The sequence below is a fragment of the Arvicanthis niloticus genome, chromosome 3, assembly GCF_011762505.2.
Source record: "Arvicanthis niloticus isolate mArvNil1 chromosome 3, mArvNil1.pat.X, whole genome shotgun sequence".
In the NCBI taxonomy this organism is placed as follows: domain Eukaryota; kingdom Metazoa; phylum Chordata; class Mammalia; order Rodentia; family Muridae; genus Arvicanthis; species Arvicanthis niloticus.
In genome coordinates, this window is record NC_047660.1 from 45,393,891 (window position 1) to 45,408,519 (window position 14,629).

At 39.9% G+C, this 14,629-nt stretch overlaps 1 protein-coding gene across 1 annotated transcript in view; it reads right to left on the reverse strand.

Annotated features, from left to right (window-relative positions):
- Positions 1-301: 301 nt before the first annotated feature.
- Htr2a (5-hydroxytryptamine receptor 2A) overlaps positions 302-14,629 on the reverse strand; it is a 65,249-nt gene continuing 50,921 nt past the window's right edge. Inside the window, exon 3 of the mRNA XM_034497059.1 lies at positions 302-4,172. Within this exon, the coding sequence (XP_034352950.1) occupies positions 3,370-4,172 (803 nt within the window). The 3' untranslated portion in view covers positions 302-3,369. The remainder of the gene's footprint in view (positions 4,173-14,629) is intronic.

The following is a 14,629-nucleotide window of genomic DNA, read 5'->3' on the forward strand; positions in this document are numbered from 1 at the left end:
ATTTAACTATGGCTCCTGGGCAGGAGTGTGTGTGTGTGTTTGTGCATGTATGGTAATGCATAGGCACATCTGTGTGTGTGTCTGTATGTTTCTTGATTTTATCAGTAGGACACAAAGAACCTATAGGACTGGAAGCTGATGCATGACCATTAAACTGATGAAGTGGGCTCTAGCTTTGTGAGATGGCTGAAGCCAGAAACACAGGCTATTGCTTTCCCACTGTCCTCCACTTGAAGACTCGGGAGGTTTGGGGCAGTTCCTTCTAGCAAACACAGCTCTGGAGTCACCATTTTTTTTTTTTAAGTGTACTTTATTTGCAATTAATCATTCATTCTTGAAATATTTTAGAATAGATTAAAATCAGTACATAAAATAAATCTTCACTGTATTTGTTACATATGGCACAGAATAACTTAACACTTTATAAATATGTTTCATCAGTGCACAAAATGGGAGAAGAACCCTTTTGCTAAAAGCAGCCCGGTAGCGATTTGACTGGACTACGGTAGCATTTTTCAAAACTGACCATGAGATGGCGCTGTGACCCAATAGAGTAAGTAAGCTTTAACTGAGTTTTTCTTAATTGTGGCGTTGAATCCCTTAAGTTTAGAAGACTCTTATCAATCAACTTAAAGACGAATGAAGACTCTTTTAATAGTATTGGCTAGAAGTGAATCCTTTCACTGTGGATCCATAAATCATTCAACGGTTAATTTTTCTCCCCTATTGGATAGAGGAGTGTATCTAAGAAGTCATAGACGTCAAGAAGAACCAGCCTAAAGAGAGGCTTAAAGTTACCATTCAACTTCAGATTAATAAACTGAATACAGACTATTGTTTTCAACACCCTGATAGAATTGTGTTAAAATCTTTCCTTACATTTAAAGCAACTTCCAGTTTATTTAAAGTGTATCTCTGTTACACAGTAACCTCCTTTGGCAGTCATGGAAGGTCATAGGAATATTAGAACATGAATTCACATTCAGATCAACATGATTCAAACATGCACATGTGTATGTTTTCACCACTTGCTTTTCTTCATATAAATATATAAATATTGAATAAAGTGCACGGGAACATGTCTGTACATATATACAGGCACACATTTTCTTATATACACTTTGAAGAGATACTTACACAGAGAGAAAAGCCACATATACACTGGTAATATATGTGTAGTCAAAAGACACCTTTCAGCAAGGCTTATGTTCATTCTGATGAAGATTAAGCTTATGGGATAGAATCTGTAATCTTTTCCCTAATACGCATTGGCATGTGTAGAGTTTTAAACTAAGGCAAAACACATTAGAGCAAATATCTTAACATTTCTGGTTTTATTAGTCAGATGGTCTAATCATTAAGGACTAACTTCTTTCAAATACCACCTTGGGACTAGTGACATATTATAAATTTTAGGTCTGAAGCAATGACCATCATTCAAAGTGTCTGTAAAGACATATTTAGGAAAACCTTAATTTCCAACTTATATAACGGAACTTTCTACACTCTTTAATTCCGAAACTTGTAACACTTCCCAAGGGCTTGCAGCAAAGCATCTTTGTATCCAGTAAGAATGCTACAGCATTTAACCCTGTATCTATCATCTGTTTCAACAGTAATGTGCACTTCCCCTGTGTATCACAGTGTCATGGTGGATTTACTATAGCTGGCCTTTGTTAGTCTGCAGTAGCCATTTCTACACAACATTATGGTATCTGATATTTGCTTTTTAATTAGAAGCTAGTGTCTGTCAGAGCAAAATGAATGTAGTTGAGGGAAGGAACAAAAAATATTGCTTTAAATCTTGGTAATTATGAATTGGATCCAATTTGTGGTGTTTATGTTTATGCATCGTGCAATCCTTGATTCAATTGATATTTTTTTTTATTTCCTTGTTTGCTTGGCAAATATCTATAACCAATGAGAAACACTGAAAAAAAATCCTCAAGAGTTGATACAAACCCTTTTCTGAATCAGGTAAGAAAGAAATTGAACTGGTTGATTCTCAAAATGAATCTATATACTTTTTCGATAACAACCAATTAAGTTGTTTTTAATGCAAAAATCTTATATATTTATTTTTATATCCTTAATAACTAAGAAACTGCTCCACTCATAAGATACAGTCAAGAGATCACTGTGGAATCAAGCTAACCTGTTTTTATAAATAATATAAATACATTAATCTAAAAGTATCATTTTTTTAAAACCCTATATTTATTTATTTAGTTTGGAGACAGGGTCTCATGCAGTCCACGTTGGCCTCATACTAGATAAATAGCTGAGAATGACTGAATCCTGATCCTCTTGCCTGCACTTCCCAAGTGCTAAGATTACAGCCATGCACCATGGTGCCTGGTTATGCAATGCTGGGCATCCACGCTAGGATTTCCTGCATGCTAGGCAAACACTTTTATCAATGGAGCTACATCCCCAGCTCTTTGAAAACACCAGTTTTACCTGATAACTGTCAATATGAAAGTCACTTGATTTTTACAGAAATAGCCTAAGAAGCTACTGCTAACAGCGAGAAACCTGAGTTTATTGTTCAGCTGTGACAGACAATTCTTTGTACTGGTCACTGCTCAAAGGGTGCATGCGCAATACAGTCGTTCCCTAGTGAGTTACCAAATACCTTCAGGATGCTGTTTCTTTGAAGCGAGTTCTAGAACTGTACTTGGAAAAGTAGAATTATTCTTTGACAGTTTATAGAGAAGAAAAAAATATACAAAACAAGACCACATTGCAAATTCAGGTAAAGCCCAAGAAGTAGAAGAGAAAGCAGCGTGTTATTGAATAACATTTAAAACCCTTCCACATCTGAGAATTAATGACAAATGCAGCAAATGCCAGCGGTCTTGTGAACATTTCAAAATGGCATCTATGAAAAATCAAGAATGAAAAATATTGTCAAGTATTTCAATGAATTATATTAGCAATACAAATGTCATAATACTGTCTATTTTTCTTTTCAAAATATATGTCGTGGTGAATTTGAAACATTATTTTTAAAGAGACTATTCATTATTTTCAGTATTTCTAGCTATTTTTATATACAATAATAGGTCACCAACTCACTCCCATTCTACCCATCAACAACATGGCAGCCAGGTCTCTATTTGGCAATAGAAGTTAATTAGATGGATTTTTTTTTGCCTCATTACAATTGTACAATAAAGGCCAATGATTTTAGAGATCTCATTTGCAATGGTAAAAGCATAGTAACACTCCTAGCTCAGATGCTGTCAGGACATTATAGTTGGTCCACTGGAGTAGTCTAATTTGTCCCAGCTTCCTTATACCCGCCCCTACACACATGGGTATAAACTTGATCACATGCCTTGGGCAATTGTCCCAGCATCCTGTTCATCACACACAGCTAACCTTTTCATTCACAGTTTCAATATTATCTGCACAAGTCTCTTCTGAGTGCTGCTTCCCTAGTGTAACCATGGAGCAGTCATTAACTGTTTTCTCAGCATCTTCCTGCGAGTTCTTTTTTTGTCCCACCTGGAGCTGACTAGACTTGTAGGCCAATGTTGGTATAGTGTTCACTAAAATTAACTGCAGTGGCTTTCTGTTTTCCTTGTACTGACACTGAATGTACCGTGAGAAGGCAGACCTATAAGTTTTATTGAACAATGTATATACCAGTGGATTGACAGCTGAGGAGAGATAACCAATCCAGACAAACACATTGAGCAGGCCTCCGATGACATTTTCATTGCACGATTCTTTGCAGATGACAGCCATAATGTTGGTGATGAAGAATGGGCACCACATTACAACAAACAGGAAGAACACGATGCCCAGCACCTTGCAGGCTTTTTGCTCATTGCTGATGGACTGCATCGTCCTTCGGCCTGCGTAGGAGCCTGGCTCCCTGTGGATGGACCGTTGGAAGAGCTTTTCCGACGACAGAGAACTCTGAGGGAGGAAGCTGAAGGAGGCTAGTTTGGCTCGAGTGCTGAGATCACTCACACACAGGGTGGCTTCTTTCTGAAGTGACTTGATAGTCAGGAAGTAGGTGATCACCATGATGGTTAGGGGGATGAAAAATGCCACAAAAGAGCCGATGAGGACAAAGTTGTCATCGGCGAGCAGGCAGCTCCCCTCCTTAAAGACCTTCGAATCATCCTGTAGTCCAAAGACGGGGATTGGCATGGATATACCTGGAAGAGGACAGAAAGTGAGACAGATCATCAGGGGACTGAGTATATGAAGGTGAGAGCCTCACCATGAAACACTGGCTGGTCAAGGAACTGATGCCTGCTCACTTTAAGAGTGTATATATTACTGCAATGAAAGTTGGGTTAATTCTTATTCTATATTTTTCTGATTATATTTTACTGATTAACTGGAGAAAACACATGCAGAGGCAAAATGAAGCAAATAAAAATGATCACTAACACCATCATCTAGAGATCAACAGACTAATGGCAAGGACACTTGAATGCTGTTTGAGCAAGTATCACAGACACGATGCATGCAGGAACACACTCTCGCACACACGTACCCATGCATGCACTGGGCAACGGGACAAGGTTCTACTTTATCTACATTTTACTTTTTAAGCTTTCCACTTCACACTATGCTATCAGCATTTCTTACTTCTTTTGTAAACTTAGAAGCCTAACATATTTGCTTTCTAGCAAATTTGAAAAATATAAAAAAGTAAGAGCGAGTAAAGGAAAATTGCATTTATTCTCACCACCAAGGTGCCTGGGCTACTTTTGTTTGCACAGAACTTTATGTGCAGTTTAAGTTCTTCCTAGCTCATTTAATATTTATTATAAAACCTTTGATTGAGTCTGCTTCAGCCTCTTCAGTTATGAGCCACCATGGCCAGCTTTAAAGTTGGACATACATTAAACTATGTTTTAAAAACATTTTCCAATATTAATTTCAAGTAGCTCAAATGAACTTGGGTTAGTTTTAAAAGGTTTTTATTACAGAGAAATTTTAACATCTGCAGCCCCCCCAAAAGAACATAGGCAAATGGCACCCCAAGGCAGTCTCTTAGCTTTTACGATTGTAAATTCAAGACAAATATTGTGTCTTCCAGGGTCCTTACCTGGGACCCTCCTTATTTTGAAGCAAACCTCAGGTATCATATGAGTAAACATGTATACATCTTATTATGTAGATCTAAAAGTGACACACTTTCAGAGAAACCCACAGTCACATACAGGCTTTCTCCTAAAGGGGAGTTTAGTGCTTCCTTTTTATCATGAAATACAGAATTTGTGTTCAGACTTCCATTGTTCCATAGAAGTCATATATTTTGATAGCAGAACATCCAGAAGGATGAATTGCCAAAAACAAGGCGGCTGCAGACCTTTATGGTCTAATATATGAGTTAGATTCAGAATGCTATAGTACATGGCAATATGAGTTTACAGATGACCAGTTGCTGTATATTCAGATTGTGGAATCTCTAACAGGCCTCCAGGTACGTGCCTCAGACAGAGGCGTATAGCAGTGAAGAAATGACACAGTTGGCTCTAATCATGCTAATTTCTCTCCGTGGTGACTGGACCCTACTAAGTGAAGTTTAGCTTGACCACGATGTCGGGTTTTATTCCCTTTTAGGAGCTATGGAGGTTTGAGGGAGTCTGGTTAGGCTAAAACAATCACGGTATACTTCTTATTCTGTTATTTTTTCTGCAACAGAGGCAGAATCTGGTGGCTGAGAAAGGAGAAGAAACAACTGTACAGCTTAGTTCAAGCTTGCTTCTTTCATCAAAAGACGCTCGGAGAAAAGCTATTTCCTGTCCACATTGGCCTGTATTTCCGGTTTCCTGAGTTGCGTGACAGAGCTCCTTTGGTTGTACTTCCAGCCACTCTGTAGCCCAAGATGTTCCTTTCAGTCTTGCTCATCCCAGAGTCAGGGGCTGCCGTTTAACCCTTGCCTTGCCACCCAGCAGGAAAGTAGTTTCCTTTGAGGATGTGTAGCACAAACAGTGTGCATCGTTGGCAGCAACAAAAACAAGAAGAAAAAAAAATAGCCAAATTCTTCATGGTTAGAACAGAGTTTGACTGTCTGCAAACTCAGGGGTGACTGTCCTAACATCCAGCTCGTAGAAGGGACAACAGCTGGAGCTTAGTGTAATATTTGACAAGAATGTCTCTCTGCTCCCAGGCCTATGTGTTTGTGTGTATGTGCGCGCACATGCTTGTGTGTAAGTGTGTGTGTGCGCGCGCGCGCGCGCGCGCGCGTGCATGACTGTGCACGGCCATTATCTAGGCCCATGTGGGAGTCAGAGACTAAAATCTTCAACCACCTCTCCACCTTTTATTTTGAGACAGGGCTTCTTTCAGAACCATTTCAGCTAGACTGGATGGCCAGTGGGCCCCCAGATCTGTCTGTCTTTGTCCTGCCTCTCCCTCTTGCCGCCATGCCCAAGTCTTTTCATGAGTGCTTAGGATTCAAACTTGGGTCCTCATGCTTGCCTGGAATGTACTTTGCCCCGAGTTGCTTACCCAGCCTGACACGTGTCTTTCTGAGTGCCATTCGACCATAATTCAAAAGGATAATATTTGTCTCTTGTCTATGCAAGGTCATCCCAGTTCTTGGTGTTTTATTATTTTTTTTGGAAGGTAAACATAAATGACATTATTCCTGTGTGTACCTGACACATTGCTGAGAATACCTTCTAAGCTAAAAGCTGTGACCATAAAGGAGCCATCCTCTGAGACTCTCTGATACCTCATCAAATTTCAGGAACTTTAGAAAATTAACCATAAAAGATAGCCTCTGATTTCTAAGAAGAGTGCTTTCTTTTTCTGCCAATATTTGAACTTACATCTTCGAGAGATGGTTCTTATATCCAACCAGTCTTATTATATAGGCTCCCTGCGTACTTGGTCAGAAGGGGTACACCGAACATCTATTTCAGATGGCCTTAGATGTGAGTTATGGCTATGGGTCTGGGCTCCTGGGGTGATGTTCAGTTCTTCTATGAGATGAGGCTGGTGCCAACATGACTTTGTGGATGAAGTAAAGATAAAATGGATCAAATATGCAGAACACCAGCATGGTGCCTGAAACAAGTGAGATAGAATAACAAACGGCAAAGCAGGTGAGAATAATTTTTGTGTGTGGAATTATTCAGAAAACTGATTATCAATGTTATTTTGTCCTAATCTATTTTTGCTCAGTTTTTCTATGCTAGCCTTTATATAATAGAGTTCATAAACCATAAGAAGCAACATAGTGTTTTGATTGTTCACTATTGGCTATGTAATGATGATGTAATTATTAGCTTCTGCCAGGGTCATGGGAGGTCTCAATCAATTTTAATTTGGTACGGCTAGCACTGTTGATTACTTTTCTAATATGATGGATTACAGCCATTACTATTAGTCATGATGCATATAAACAAAATATCAACTGTCCAGAGAGGTGTATGATTTTGTTATTAAACTCTTGGGCATTCATTTTCTTGATTAATATAAAGGAAGTTCCTACCTTGAAAGCCTTTTTTTTTTTTTTTTTTTGCCTGTTATTTATGACCTGGTAATGAGTGGCCATTTTCACTGGACCAGAATGTAAGATAGGCAAAAATACCCAATCATTCAATCATTTGGACTTCGTAACTGTGTCTTGGGTTGGGAAAACACACACACTATAAACTCCCTGTGGGATATTTTGATTTCGGTAGCCGTGATAGAACCACTCACACGGAACACAGATTCTCCCTCTAAGATGTCTGGGGAAAAGGCTTGCCTGACAAGAGGATATATATACTAGCAGGTCATAGGCAGGATTGTTTTGTGCTCCGAGAGGACACCTTGATTTGGATTGGAAAGAATCAAGTTCACGGGTCTTTAAATGGCTAATAAAACCATCCCGGCTACTGCTACATACCATTTGTTTTCAGTGTTTCTTCCTGAGTGTGGCCAGAAAATATTTGTAAAAATACTGGTCAGAAAGGCAAAGCAGCACTCTAGAAAGGGGAAGAAACTTTTGCCAAAAAACAAAGGCATCCACATAGGCTTTGTGTGTGCAGTGAGGGGCTTAGAAGCATCCTCCTGCCAAGAGAAATGAAGAGCACTGGCTGATAGCCAAGAGTATGGCCGCAGTCATCTCAAGGGCATTCATTTTCTTTCTTTGATAATAGTGGCTTTTGGAGACCTGACATCTTCCCTCACTTGAGATTTCTGCGTATTAAGCATTTTGCTTTATGAACAAACAGACTGTGGCTTGAACTACGTTACTCTGCATTTTGTTTAATAATTTTTGTTCCCTGAGGAGTAGGAAACAGCAATCAAAATGCACTAAAGGAATTAGAACTTCTGTGCACATTTCTTATTCCTCTGCATTAGAATTCAGACAGTGACGTGAACAAGGGGGAATCACTGACACTAAGAGCACAAAGGTTTCAGTGGGCGTTCCCTTTGAGCTCAGCTCTCTGCTTGCTTTGCCCATAAAATTCGCCAATCTAGTTAGCATCTTACCATGGGCTAAAGGATCTTGATTCTGAATTACCAGCTATGACAGACAGGCTCTCCTTGTAATCCTACTCTTTCATGATTTAGGATCTTGGCACTAATGGTTTTTTTTTTTTTTTTATGGCAAGTACTTGCCTTTTGAGTCAAGAAGTTTGAAGTATTAGGTAGCAAGGGTCTCACAGGAAATGAAACACTGAGAGTTGGTATACGGGGAAGGGGAGGCTTTCAGTAGATAGAGAGCGGGGAAGATGGAAACGTATTTCAGGACCCTGAGGAAAGCTTTGAGTCACAGATTTCAATTTCCCTCAGCTTGTCACCTCTCCTTTGCATTTGAGCGTTTCCCTTAAAGAACAGTGTAAGAGGGGAGCTGCTAGCAGTTTGACAGAGAGCGGCGTATAAGTCAGTGCTGCAGGTTAATCTTCATGCTGCAGGGAAAGAGAAGTAAAAGATACATGGGAAAACTGGACCTGGAAATGGCACTCATCAATCTGCCAGCTCCAATACATGGCAACATTTCAAGACATGTTACACGCATGCATTCATTCTACACTGAGAATGTTTTTTACAGATTGAATAAACATTACCCAGACTACCCTAAGGGCTGATACGAATTTCACCATATGGAGATGAAAATTGGCCCTAGCAAGCTTATGAAACTTATGTAGGATTGCACAGAAATTTAGGGACAAAACTAAGACACACTAGTTTCTTAATTTTTATGGCTGATATTTAAAAAACTGATTGCATATTCTTTTTATAGTAGTTATAAAATTACGGCTATATCTGAGCTTATTAATGTTGGTTTCAGAAAGTTCCCTAAGCCTTTAACTGACATAGATGCATATTTATACACAGTCTATGAAAAATATAGAACTTTCACTAGGTTATCTGAAAACTTTTACCAATCAACCTTGTTAATTACCTCTGAATTTTACTAATACTATAGTTCCACATTCACGCCTGTATACAGATTCACATGGCTACATATATGTACATGCATATACACATATTATACATACATTCATACACACACACACACACACACCCCTCTCCAATGATTCTCTGAAATTTGAATCGTCATTCTTAATCTCAAATTAAGTTTTCTCCAGCGAGACATTACGTTTTTAAGGCTAGAAATTAGAAAGACAATGAAAAATCCCCACTTGCACTCTGCCACGTGTAATGGTTGCTCTTAACTCTGGTTGCAGGTTATAGTAACCCAGGAAGCTTTTAAAAATTTTGGTGCCTGTGCCTCACTCCAAGAGCAATTTACAGACTTTAAGAGATATGAATGACCAGGCTCCGTCCTGACATTGAAACAAAAACCATGCCATGCCAACGACCTCTGAGGGTTAGGCTGAAATATGCAGCGCAGAGGCTGGTGGCCTCGCTGCCTCATCATAGATTATGGGCTCAGTGGCTCCCAGCTCTGCTGACCTCACTGTAGAGAAGAGGTTGGGCTTAAATCTGTGATGGTCTCCCATTGAAAGATAGGTTGAATTCTGACTTGGAGATGAAGGTTGTTGGCAGTCACTTCAACACCCAACTGCAGGTTTCTTGTTCCGGGGAAGCTTTATTTACATGTGCCATTTTTGCCCTTTGAGAATACAAGTGTCTGAATCATATCCTATAGTTGAAATCACTGAAAGTTATTATTTGAAAAAATCATCCACTATTTCTGTGGGGAGGACACATAGGCCATGTCATGTGTGTGGCAATCAGAGAACAATTGTGTTGGTTCTCTCCTCCCACAGTCAGTTTTGGGGACTGAGCTTAGGTCTCAGGCTTATTCTGCAAGCACTTATGCCTGCCGAGCTATCTCAGTGTCCCTGAGACAAATTATAACCTTGTTTTGCTGTTGAAACCACAAATAATGAAGGAACTTTGGGTGATGGCTATGTAAATTAATCTGGTTTAATTATCCTATATCATATACATGTCTCAAAACTCAGTTTATGTCACACACACACACACACACACACACACCCCTCTTCCATGATTCTCTGAAATTTGAATAGTCATTCTTAATCTCAAAATAAGTTTTCTCCAGTGAGACATTATATTTTTAAGGCTAGAAATTAGAAAGACAACTTAAAATCTTCACGTTATGATTTTCTTTTTCTTTTCTTTTCTCTTTCTTTCTTTCTTTCTTTCTTTCTTTCTTTCTTTCTTTCTTTCTTTTTCTTTTTTTGTTTTTTTTCGAGACAGGGTTTCTCTGTGTAGCCCTGGCTGTCCTGGAACTCACTCTGTAGACCAGGCTGACCTCGAACTCAGAAATCCACCTGCCTCTGCCTCCCAAGTGCTGGGATTAAAGGCGTTCACCACCACCGCCTGGCACGTTATGATTTTCTAACAAAGCATTAATAATAAAACTCAAAAGTTTAGATAATGCACTTTTTTTAAATAATCATATACTTATCCAGCATTACTAAGTGTTCTTATTCTCAGCTGAGTATTTATCCAGATGCTTATAAGCAACAGTTTATTTAGACAAAGATCACGCCTGGTCACATTATTGAACCCTGTTTTTTTTAAAATTGTAGCTTCCCTGAATTCCTATTGTGGACAGGTTTCTTGAATAAGTTTTGCATGTGATACGTCTAGTTTGGGAAACTCTTGTGTACAAGGTATGTGTAGAAAGAGTCCTAGTGTCTGGAAAGTGAGAGTGTAGCAGCTATGTGTTCATACAACCCATGTCTATGGGAAGTCAAATCTCTCTGTGGGTTAACACACTGGATTAACCATACCACACTAAAGAGCCCACAATGTTCCTACTGCTCAGGCAGTCACCAACGATTCAGCTCACCCTAGGAGGTCTTTGCAATTTTGTCTTCATGTAACTATTCATCATTCTTAAAATTTCATATAATTGTATAGCCTTTTCTCTCTGACTCTTCTTTATATCTTGAGCTACCCAGAATAGCCTTGCACATGGCTTGCCTTTTCAGTTCTTTGCATATTGATTTGAGATGTTATAAAACTTTGCCTCATTTCACAAGTGTCTCCTCCCAATGACTTGGTTGATGTATGCAGTGTCCCTTTTTTGTTGTTTGTATGCAGTGTCCCTTTTTGCGTATCTAGAATAGACCGGAGGGTTGGCTTTAACCCAAATTCAAATGGCAGAGATTAGAGGTGGGTCCACGTGGACCTTGGCTGCCATGAAAGAGAAGCCAGAGGGAATAGTTTAGGACATTAGGCTGAGAGTAAGATGATGAATATATGCTGGTATGTTATTAAAAGTCTAGAGCATCCAGGGGCACTGTAAATAGTAACGGGATACAGAGATGCACAGCTCATTTCCCTTCTGATCCAGTTCTTTCAATGCTTCACAAACCGCTGTTTGTGGTTCCAGGATTCCTGATGAGCAGGGCTTGGGTAAGGCAGCCAGTTGGGCATCTGAGGGTGGGCAACCTGTCTCATGGCTCCATTTGCGTAGAAAGATCTCATGTTATTTTGAGTGATTACCAAGTATGCCTTTGGGCTGCAGATGGAGACATTGTTTCCAAGCTGCCGCCTCCATTTCTTTCAAGGCATTTCCTAAGGCAGGTCCTTTGTGAAAACTTTCCAAATCATTCTCTCTCTAACAAGGATGCCCTCCTATCTCTGCACTCCTTGTTGACTCACTAAACATTTACATGGTGTTTCCAATACTTTAGCATTTTATTTTTTAAATTCTAGAAATATCATTACACTTGTGGGATGGTAATCTTATTAATAGCAGGGATACTTTTTCTTAAAACACTTATTATAAGTTCAGACCTCAGGTAAAAGCCCATGGAACTGGGGATCAAGCGCTAGAAGTGGGGGTGGGGTGGAGGGAGATGGGCTGGGAATTATAACACATTTTATAGACACATCTTGGAATAACTAAATAATTTCATAGTGTTTCCCTTCATTGCTGCTGGGAAAACAGAGTAATGAGGTGTTAATTAGTCACAAAAGGCAGAAGAAAGCAAAGTGGACATTTATGTGAGACAGAAGAGCTACCCACAAGATGGGGCAGCACAGAACAGACTACTTGAACAGCTAAAACCACAGGGAGTGGTGGGGACGGGCTTAGGCAAAACCATGTGGGAATCAGGAGTCTCAGCTTTCTTCCTTACTAGTCTGATTCCTGGCTCGTTATTTTGCTTAAAGCTGTTTCTCAGATAAATTTATTAGTGGGAAACCAGAGAGTCGTATAGTGGGGAAAGAGAGTCTTTAAAACAGAAGACTGTATTTAAAGACAGTATTTAAAACAGAAGTTTGTCTCCTGACTACTCATCTCTAGCTGGGTGACCTCAGGCTGTGGCATTTTAATGATTCAGCCTTCCAGGTAAGGGATGATATTAAGGAGAGAGATCTACCCTCATCTTCATGTAGGACTTTGATGAGGAAGTAGTGATACATTGGTTTAGAATTATTTTTGTAAACTTCCAAGATTTATTTAAATGAAAGCAATTACAATTCACTTCACGGTCGGTCGGGGTGAAATTCTGTAGGTAATACAAAGGGCATATGCGAAGCTTCAGGAAGCCCGGGATCTTATAGTGAAAATTAAATGTGCATACATGATTTATTAAGGAGGCAGTGCAGGAGGAAATGAGATCAAGAGGCAAAACAGAAGACAAGGATAAACGCAGCTGAGTGAAGGTGGAGTGGGGCGGCCAGAGCGAGTTCATACTTCTGGGAGAGTCATGTAGGAAACAGCTGCTGAGTTGTCCCTGTGGCTGAGCAACATCTGGATGGGATCCTGAACCAAGGCACCATCCAGGATGGGGTCTTTGTGCATCCTGGCTGAGGGACACGTGGCCTAGTGCATCCCAGGAAGCAAGTACCTGGCCCTGTGCATCTTGGCATAGGTGTACCTGGCCTCCCTGTGGGCTAAGGCAATCTCCAGTTTACTGTGCCACTGCAAGCTCAGAAGCATGTGCACACATTTCCTTTGTTTTGTTTCTGTTTTCTTTTTTGTGAGGGAGCCAAATTCAAGGCCCTGCCAATGCTCACCAAATACATCCCCGATGAGAGACGAACTGAGCTCCGTGCATGTGTCTTATTTCTTATAGACACTGAATGGGTCCTCCATCTGGGTCAGCAATCAGTTTTGGTCATTTATTCATCAATCAAATGTTTAACTGAGTCCCCACTGAATGAGATACTTAGGGATTCAAGAGGAAGAGGATGCTTTACTATGACGAGTTACTTGATAATCCGAGACCTTTCTCTGTCATCAGTCCCAAAGAAGGTTGTGGGAGGGCGAGGGGAGAGCAGACAGTGTGAGGGTACCACCAGCATCACACTGCTAAAACAATGATGCATCCAGAGGAATCTGCACTCACCTTGACCTTTGACACTGTTGTTGAATGGTACTATAAAGTTCGCCGGAAGTGCCTTAGCCGTTCTGGAATATTTGGTCTCAATACTTGCTTACACACTTAGAAATCATTAAAGGGCCCAGCAAGCTTTTGTTTTGGAGAGTTTTAAGTATCTATTGCTTCAGAAATCCAAAAGAGAGCTTTAAAAGCTGTTTTTATTGATTCATTTAATAATAAACTATTACATATTAGCACAATTAGTATATTTTAAACAAAACCCCCTGTATTTCCCCCTCAACATGTGAAGTGGCACTGTTTTATAATTGAAAATCTGTCTACCGACTGACTTCATAGAACATGGTGGATTGTCAGGGCTCCATCTGTCAGCTTCAGTCTTTGTGTATCACTAATCCTTGTATCTGGAAACTGCTCCCTGTTCTTATAAGAGGATGAGCCGGGAAGAAGGCAACCACCATCTTGAAGATACCATTGACCCCTTTGGATTTCCTAAGAGTGTCCTTGGGATTCCTGAACACACAGTACCTGTGAAGGTCACTAGTATAAGAGAGAAAAACAGTTAGCTTATGTCAGAAAAGTCCAGTTTGGCTTTCCTGTTATTTGAAGTGAACCTCTTCACTTCTCTGAGTTTCTTCTATAAAATGAGAATTGTCATCAGGAATAGAAAGGAGACTCGCTGTACCATCAGTGCCAATTGTGGTACTGTCTAACAGCTGGCAAAGACAAGAATGCTCTGTAAGCTCCCTTAATGCTCAAAGTTCTTCATTCTGCCTGAAATCCCTGCTGTAGCCCAAACCTCCAGTCGCCCTTGTTTGGTTTCAACAGAAATGTTATCATTTTTATAACTTAGTTTGGAGATGTGT